We start from the raw sequence: 9,621 nt of genomic DNA on the forward strand, positions 1-9,621 counted from the left end.
ATATACAATTAGCTATTACTGTTTTGTGAAGGTTTTAGATTCCTAACGATCAAGGACTATCGTCTTTTCTAAAATGCTGCCTTAGCTCACTAGGCCCTTGCATTGTATTTGGTGAACAGGGTGTGTAGAAAGAACTGACAAGGTTTCCTTCCCTGGTCCTCACAGGTGAATACTAGAGAAGAAGTTGAGGATCTTTGCCGTCTAGATAAACTGATTGACCTGATCATTCCACGTGGTTCCTCTCAACTGGTCAGAGACATTCAGAAAGCTGCCAAAGGAATACCAGTGATGGGTCACAGTGAAGGAATCTGCCACATGTATATAGACAATGAGGCTAGTGTTGATAAGGTCACCAGACTAGGTAAGATGAAGAGGTTAAACTTCATTTTATTGGGGATTTTTTCCCTTCTCAGAATTCTTAATTTCAGCAGCTGTCTTTTTTTTCCGTTTAGTGAGAGACTCTAAGTGTGAATACCCAGCTGCTTGTAATGCACTGGAAACTCTGCTAATCCATCGAGATCTGCTGAGAACGCCATTGTTTGACCAGATCATTGACATGCTGAGGGTAGAACAGGTGAGATCATCAGGTGTCCTGACGTTAGGATGTCATAAGCATAGAATGGTTATTTGTGGCCATTGTTAGGCTGAAGATCACTGGGATTGCTTTTCCTATAAGCTCCAAGGTAGCAGGTCCTCTGTTTTACCATGTGAATCTGAGGAGCAGTGAAGAAGGTAATATAAATCCATGATTATTTTTATCCTTAGTTTTAAGACTCTTCCTTTCTAGTCTATTGCTGGAAAAGGAGGAACCAATCAGGGCATCCAGGTTGGGGATTATGGCAAAGGCATAAAGGGTGGTACCTTACCTGTTATGTTCCTTCTCTGTACATCAGCCATGCAAAATAACCTGGGCCCAAAAGAGAGAAACATGCAAAGTGAATGTGGGTGTGTTTGTATTTGAGCTAATGCATGTATATGCACAGATCCTACAGTATAAACAATCAGTTAGTAAACATTTATTAGCCTTCATTATGTGCCAGGCTCTGGTGTTAGGTCACAATCCCTGAAGTTTGACTACATCACATTGCTTGAGTATTTATAGAAATATTAAATAGATATTAAATAGCCAAAAATAAGAGGCTGTATTTTATCATAATAATTTTATTTTATTTAGTATTTAATATTTCCCCAGTTACATGTAAAAACAATTTTTAACATTTGTTTTTAAAACTTTGAGTTCCAGATTCTCTCCCTTAGCACCCCCTACCCCACCATGGAGAAGGAAAGCAATTCCATATAGGTTATGTATGTGTAGTCATGCAAAACATATCCATAAGAGTCATTGTGAAAAAAAAACCAGACGAAAAAAGTCAAGAAAAATAAAGAAAATTAAAAAAAGGATGTTTAAATCTGTATCCAGACACCCTCAGTTCTTTGTCTGGAGATGGATAGCATTTTTCATCCTAAGTCCTTCAGAGTTGTCATGGATCTGAATAGGTAACTCATTCACAGCTGATCATCTTAAAATATCGCTGTTGCTTTGTACATGGTACATTTCGCTTTGCATCAGTCCATGTAAGTCTTTCCAGATTTTTCTGAGAGCATCCTGCTCATCCTTTCTTATAGTACAATAGTATCCCATCATGATTACATACTACACCTTGTTCAGCCATTCCCCAATTGATGTGTATCCCCTCAGTTTCTAATTCTTTACCCCCAGTAAAGAGCTGCTATAAATATTTTTATACATATAGGTCCTTTTCCTTTTTGTTTTTTGTCTCTTTTGGGATACAGACCTAGTAGTGGTATTGCTCTGTCAAAGGGTATGCATGATTTTATAGTCCTTTGGGCATAGTTCCTAGTTGCTCTACAGAATGGATGAATAATTCACAACTCCACCAACAGTGCATTAATACCTCATTTTCCCACATGTCCTCCAACTGTGTCATTTTTCCCACATCCCCTCCAACTATCATAGTGATTTTAATCCAGGTTTTTTCATACCTGAGATGTCTCCATTTACCCCAGAAGTCATAACAAAGTCAGTGAATTCATTTTATAAACACCATATTGTAAAAGAAAACAATTTTGGAAGGCTTAATAACTGATCAGCTCCAGAGGACTTAGGATAAGTATGTTACTCACCTCTTGACAGAGAAATACTCAAAATTGACTCAAATAAACATACATTTTTGAATATAGCCACCATGTGATAATGTTTTCTTGACTATACTTATTTGTTACAAAGTTTTTTTCTTTTTCTCGGATTTTAATTAGGACATGTTTGGTGTGGGGAAGAGGGGTTAGCAATAGTGATGCCATCAAAAAAAGTAGCCTGTGGAAACTTTTTTCAATATATAAAATAGAACAGAAGGAGGTTCAGAAGGAAGCACAGATGAGCAGGACAGTTTTGAAAATAGAAATTTGAAAAAAATAGGCGGTATGAAATACAGATTTCTAGTTTCATATGCAATCTTCCTGTTATGAATATGAAAATGCTCCTTTTTTGGTATTTAAGTTCAAAATAAAAGGAAAGGATAATTGAGGGGAGAAAACAATATTAGGGAAGAATTGTGATTTTTAGCTAGGTATTCATTTAGCCAAAGTTCTACTAGATTAGAATTTAAGTTACATTGAGGTCATATCCATTAATAAATGCCTTGTATAGAGTGGACATTTAATATTTATCGACTTCTACCCCAAATCCCATATTTTTAATGTAATTGTTTTTCTTGCTTCCTGGTCTCTTAGAACCTTTTGCTTTAGGAGAAAAGAATTTGGTCTTTGGCCTGTCAGTACATCCTGGAGGACTAGAATTTAGCTCTAGATAGAAGTGTGTTACATGAATGGAGAATTATTGGGATATCTTAGATTTGGATCTTAGAGAGAAAATGTGGGCTTTCTTTTTTTTTGTTGTTACCCTCTGTATTTCCTTTTGTTTAGGTGAAAATTCATGCAGGTCCCAAGTTTGCTTCCTATTTGACTTTCAGCCCTTCTGAGGTTAAATCTCTGCGGACAGAGTACGGAGACCTAGAATGTTGTATTGAAGTGGTAGACAGCGTACAGGATGCCATTGACCACATCCACAAATATGGCAGCTCCCACACAGATGTCATTGTTACAGAAAACGGTCAGTATGAAGTCAGGTTAAAGGGGATATGGCTAATGGATGACTATCCAGAAGTCAGCATGATAGCTTCCAGCCATTTTACTTGGTCACAGCTGGTTCCTTCCCATCCTTATGTCTTCATGGCTGTCATGAAGAGTTCCTGTGGTTGTGCCAGTAGATGGTATAGCTTTTCTGTTTAGCGTTACCCAACTATTAGGAAATATATAAAAAATGCTTTAAAAATGGTTACTTTTTATATTATACTATATATATGTTAGATTTTTATTATTTCTGGCATGTCTTTATTTTTGAAGACACTTGAAGTCTCAATTCTTGTTCTCTCATATGCCCTTTGTTTTATCTTCTATATCTCATTTTCCTGATTTAAAATGGTGTTGGTGATAGAAGAAGGAGAACGGCATGGTGGGCAGAGTACTAGTCTCTGATTAGTAAAGAAGAACCTGGGTTCCAATTTGGTCCCTTGATGTATACAGATTCATGGACCCTGGACACTGAACTTATTTAGCCTCTCACTGCCCCCAGGCTACTTTCCACAACTCTACATTTCAGAGCAGGTGCCTTTTTGCATCGTTCAAAGGAGTTTCCTCACTCAGATTTGCCAATATAGATTAGTGAAGGCACAGGTCTGCCTCCTTCCACTCCAGCCTCCCAAGTTAAAAAAGAAATAACCTAGTACCCCAAAACATGGTACACATTTTGTCAAAAGAAGTGTGGGTGGAGGCTCTGAGGGGTGGTTCCCACAGGCTTGTATACATATGATGCTTCCACCCACGCTGGCTCATCCTTCTCATTATTGTAGCCCTTGTCACAGTAAACTAATTGCCAAAGCAGATTTAGCTCTCTCTTTGGAAGGCCAAGACCACTTACTCATTAAGAGGGCTTCAACTTGGCCACTCATGAGAGGAATTGAGTTTTTTTTTGCTGAGGTGTGTGTGGGAATGATTGCCCAGTCCTCCATGAAGGCCCAGAGAAATGCTGCTATTGCTATAGTTCAGAAAAGCCAGTTTTTCTTAGCTCTTGCATGTTCTGTGATAGGTATAGGCCCCCGGAAACTCACCAGGGGTACATGTATTCATTCTGCTTTGGTTCACTTGCCCCTAAGCCTGAGTTGGCTGTTGTGCTGAATTGGAAGATCTTGTGATGAACCCAGTCTTGACTGATTCTTCTTTCTTCGGCAGAGAGAACAGCAGAGTTCTTCCTTCAGCATGTGGACAGTGCTTGTGTGTTCTGGAATGCCAGCACCCGCTTCTCGGATGGCTACCGCTTTGGGCTTGGTAGGGAAACTTCGTTTTTAGGAAGTAGAAGATAGAATAGAGCTTAATCACAGTTTAGTGATTGTAAGTCACAAGGGGATGTGCGGGCAGAGGGGAAGGATGTGCACCTGCCAGTGAGAAGAGGTCTCTTAAAGACACTTGATCAACTAACCCAGTAGGGAAGGGTCACTGAGTGGAATGAGAAAATGGAAAAGGAAGAGTAGCGAAAGAGAGATGAAAAGATTGCTGCCTCTACTTAATATGGAATTGGACAGTCTGACATTTTGGGGGGATTGGAATTAGTCTACCCAGGAATAGACAGGGCAACTAAAGCCATAATAACAGAAACAAAGACCTAAGTAGTTGAAGAGATGTGAAATGTTCATGACTGGGTTGGATTAATATAGTAAAAATGCAGCCCCAATCAATTTTGAGGGGCTTCTCTATAAACTAAATCAAATAATGTAGTTTATAGGGAGAAAACAATGGACATGGATATCATCAAAGGGTGTGCTGGGGGAAAAGGCTGATGAAAGGGGTCTAGCCTTCCAAGCTTTAAAACAGCACCAACTACTAGGAACTGGGTCGCAACTAGAGAATGAGAGCAGTGGAATATCTATGCCAAACCGCCTAGCAAATGTGTGTAAAAAATAGCATTTGATAAACATACAGGACATAAAACCTGGGGAAAGCGTATGTTATTTAACAAGTGCTCTTGGGAAATTGGTTGACAGTTTAACAAGAAATGGATTTAGACCTATACCTTAAACCATATAGCTCAGCGAATTATAGCAGGACACTGGCTTCATCTCAATTGTGGAGGAAAGAAAATTTTTGTTTTCTGTTCGACAATTAGAATCATTTGGAGGCAGGGTAGACATCTTTATTATTGATTTCATTACAGTAAAAGTTTTCTGTACAGCAAAATAATATAACTAAAAGACAAATAACAGATTTGGGGGAAATGTGGCAGTATGATAAATAAACAGGTAGCATGGCATAATGAGAAGCAAGCTGGTTTTGGATGCAGAAAAATCTGGGTTCCAATCTGCCTCTGACATAGACTGGTTTTGTGACTTTGGGCCAAATCCCTTAACCTCTAAGACCATATGAAAGTTGCATAATAAGGAATTTCCTTACTGAAAGTCGCCTTCACCAATGAAATCACAGATCTGGATACCTGCTCCCCAGAATAAGAGATTAAAAACTTGACATTTAAAGCAATTAATGAACTTCTGAGAATTCCCAAAGGTAACTCCCGACTCCACAGTGGTCAGTGATGTAAACAGAACATTGTCAGATTGTTATTAACTAGTCGAAAAAATGAAAATACCACCACACACATCAAAGTGACAGAAGTATTTTAAACCAGCAAAACTCAGTGCTGGTAGGATTGTGGGGAAAAATATACTTCTTTAACTGCTGGTGAAATCGCAAGTTTGTATAATCTTTTTGGAAATTAATCTGGCAGCCCTTATTAAACATTTGCAGAAGTATCATCTTTTAATCTACATACCTTTTAGTTTAACAGTCTTGTTGTAAGCATACCCCAAAATGTTATCGAAACAACAAAAAAGCCCTTCCTGTACCGAGATTTTTATAGCAGTATAATTTGTAATTGCAAAAAAACCCCAAAAACAAAACCTGGAAGCAATCTGTGTGTTCTACTGGGAGGAAATGTTTAAATACATTGTGGTACATCAATGTCATGACATGCTATCATGCAATTAAGATCAATAAGTATGAGTTATAGAAAAAAATCTGCAAAAAAACATATGAAATAATACAAAGTAAAAAAAAGCAGACCGTAAGGAACAAATGCTCAATAACTGGCCACCCCAGAAGAGGAGAAGTGAAGGGAAGAGAAGGAACAGAGAACAAGCATGGCTGCAATAGACAAGGCACAGCTGTTCTGTGCCCTTATGTGGATTTAAGTACAGGCATGTCACTGATTAAAGGTAATGAGCTAATATGGCTGTTAAATGTAAATTTTTAAGAAATTCTTTTAAAAAGGAAGAACAGAAAGAGAATTGTTAGGAATGCTGCCATTCAGGGCTTGCAATTAGGTTCTGTTTTCTGAAGATCTGAGAACTTAGCATTTGGAGGAAAAAGGACAAGAGAAGAAAGAATGTTGTATATATTTTCCCACAACCATGGTTCCCTCACTTGTGCAAAGCAGAGAGACAAGGTGTCTTCTTGTAGGCCAGGTTTAGTCATTATAATTTTGTAGCATTAAGTTTTAATTGGTGGTGGTGGTGGTTCTTTCCATTTATATTTTTGTGGTCATTGTGGATATTGTTTTCCTGGTTCTTGTCACTTCACTTTACATCAGTGCATATAATTCTTCCAATACTTCTCTGTATTCTTCACGTTTAACATTTCTTACAGCACAGTTATATTCCATGTACCACTGTTTGTTTAGCTATTCCCCCGTTGATGAGTTTGTTTCCAGTTCTTTACTACCGCAGAAAGTGCTGCTATAAATATTTTGGTGCATCTGTCTTCTTGGTTCTCTGTCTTTTTTTCCTTAAAGATGTGAATGTTTCCCAAAGTTCTGCCTTCAGCTCTTTTCTCTCTCCCTTGTTAATCTTATTCACTCTTATGGCGTCAGTTAACACCTTTAAGCACATGACTCCCAAATCTATATCTCCAGCCCTAACATCCCTCCTGAAAACCAGACCCATTATTTTAATTGACCACAATATTTGTCTAACCTGAGTGTCTCGCTGGAGTTGCAGATTGCATATCTCAAATTGATCTTGGTATCTTTCTCTATACCTTTGCTCATCCTTCTGCCTCTACTGTTTCTGTTTGTGGCACTACTATTCACACATTTTTGAAATCTTGATGTTACCTTTGACTATTTTATATCCATCCCTTACATCTAGCCAGTTACCAAGTCCTTCTACGTCCAAAATAGTTTTCCATTCCCACTGCCACCATCCTGCTTCCCATGTGGATCTTTGAAATCATCTCCCAGCAGGTCTTCCTGCCTCTATGCTCCTTCCAATCCGTTCTTCAAACCACTGCCTATATTGTGTGTCTTATGCATAGTTCTAGTTTTGTGACTCCTCTGCCCAAAACTCTTTGATGTCTCCTGATGCTAATTAAGACCAAGTTCCTTAGCTTGGCATTCAAGGCCCTCCACAATATAGCACAGCCCTGCCATTCTCATATGTTTGCCTTCAGTGTACTCTGTACCTTAGCCAAAGTTGCTGCCCACCGTTCTCCCTACATGCCTCCACACTCTTCACCTCTCTTCCTTTGATCACACTGTTCCCTAGGCCTGTAAGGACCTCCTCTTTCCTATTTCCACTTGTTGAATTCCTGCATGTCTTCTAAAGTCCACCTAAAATATCATCTCCACAAAGCTTCCATCCCTCAGACTTGACACTTAGCATGGATCAGTATGTGTTGTTGTTCTTCATGTGTTTGTCACATCTCCCTACTATTACATAAGGTCAGTGAAGGCAGGGACTGTGCCCTATCTAAACAGTTTGTTTTCCCTTGTGCTTAACATAAGGCTGTGTACACAAGAGGCACTTAATAAGTGTTGGAGTTGGAAAGGTCAGAGAACGTGATGAACAAGACAGAGTTAAGTGGGACCCACCTGGAAGGATGGTTAGGAGGGATTGATTCAGTGTAGAGGTAAGGCCAGGGGAACAGCAAAAGTATGAAGACAGGAATTAATGAGGACCTGTTCTCAAGAGACAGTGGACAGACAGATCTGGTTAGAGCAGGCAGGTGATTCATGACAGCTAAGAGGACTCATTCATTAAGTGGTATTTTAATTTTTTTTGCAGGAGCAGAAGTAGGAATCAGCACTTCTCGAATTCATGCCCGGGGACCTGTAGGACTTGAAGGATTACTCACTACTAAGTGGCTGCTTAGAGGACGGGACCATGTTGTATCTGACTTCTCAGAGAATGGAACTTTGAAATATATTCATGAAAACCTTCCTATCCCTCAAAGAAACACTCACTGAGAGTGCGCAGGAAGACATGGGGGACATGTTCCAGGATCATTTCACTGTTAAAACTCTGCTGATGAGACAACTTTGTCTCCAATTCCTGGGTGATTTTTGCTGTTTTGAGGTACACCTGGAAGCTTTTTGGGCTGTTTTGGCCTGTGCAGTAGAAGACAAGATGTATCTGCTAATCCACATACTCCAGTTTGCCAGTTAGGAAGTACAGTTGCCGCAGATAGTACCTTCTCCTTCCCAAATTCATATCCTTAAAATAATGCAAAATGGTGCTGGTGAGCCTTAGAGAAGAAAATGGACAGTTGGTTTCCTCTTCTTATCGCCTCAGTGAGGTAAAGACTCCTTTTGGACGTTTTTTCCAGTACTGTATCCTGATGTTCCTGATAGTTTTTTAAAATTTCATTCCAGACGTTATCATGATTTTACTAGAAAGAGGAAACATTTGGTACTCTTTAAAGACTTGTTTCTCTTCAGCATTTCATTAGAAAAATCAGATAAAAATCGACTGAATTATTGAGGCTGTGAAAATTTATTTTTTGTATTTATTTGTCAAATGAATGTTCCAGATACTTGCTTATTCACTTTTGACCAAGAGGGCTCTGCATTAATTACAAGTGATTTATTTTGTTAAGTCTAGTAGGGAAACTACAAGTTGCAACATTTAGGAGTAGGTATCCCCACTACAGAGGAGGGAGGCAGTTTTGGCACCAGCTGTGTTCAAGAGTTTTATATGAATTGCTTATTATCCCTTCTGTTCTCTGCTCTTCCCCCAAAGAAATAACTAAAGAAATATTTTAATACTTTAAATTTTTTCCCTTTTTCAGAAATAAAGTTCTTACCAAAAGATGTCCATGTGATGAAAGTTTTCTGTCTTTCCTAGTTATTACTCTCCTTTTCATTTTCATTCCCTCACTGCCTTCTTCTGCTCGACTTAAAGCAGGCCCTCGCTTTGGGCTCTTCTCACATGTCTTTTTTTCACCCAACTTGGAAACACATTGAACACTTTATTCCTGTCACGTGGCAGCAGTTTTCATAAGGGCTACCCAAAAGGGACCGTACATTTTCAATACTAGCCCAATCAGAACCACCACAGAGATATTTTTTAAAAGCCTATTGTGCCATTATCAAAGCCTGTTTTCTCATCTTTATAGAGTATACCAAGTATAGAGCTTCATAAGTGGACATTGTTAAACGTTGAATGGATGAGGTGTCTTGGAGATAAGTGAATGATTCGCATCAACATATCTATTCATCAG

The 9,621-nt window shown here is 38.8% G+C and overlaps 1 protein-coding gene across 2 annotated transcripts in view; it reads left to right on the forward strand.

The window, feature by feature from the left end:
• The window catches only part of ALDH18A1 (aldehyde dehydrogenase 18 family member A1), a 67,125-nt gene extending 57,914 nt beyond the window's left edge, over positions 1 to 9,211 (forward strand). For both annotated transcript variants that reach the window (XM_036769481.1, XM_036769480.1), the window contains exons 14-18: positions 166 to 361; positions 453 to 574; positions 2,944 to 3,130; positions 4,309 to 4,404; positions 8,187 to 9,211. In XM_036769481.1, the coding sequence (XP_036625376.1) occupies positions 166 to 361; positions 453 to 574; positions 2,944 to 3,130; positions 4,309 to 4,404; positions 8,187 to 8,368 (783 nt within the window). In that variant the 3' untranslated portion in view covers positions 8,369 to 9,211. The remainder of the gene's footprint in view (positions 1 to 165; positions 362 to 452; positions 575 to 2,943; positions 3,131 to 4,308; positions 4,405 to 8,186) is intronic.
• The last annotated feature ends 410 nt before the right edge of the window (positions 9,212 to 9,621 follow it).

This window comes from Trichosurus vulpecula, chromosome 8 (assembly GCF_011100635.1).
Source record: "Trichosurus vulpecula isolate mTriVul1 chromosome 8, mTriVul1.pri, whole genome shotgun sequence".
Lineage (NCBI taxonomy): Eukaryota > Metazoa > Chordata > Mammalia > Diprotodontia > Phalangeridae > Trichosurus > Trichosurus vulpecula.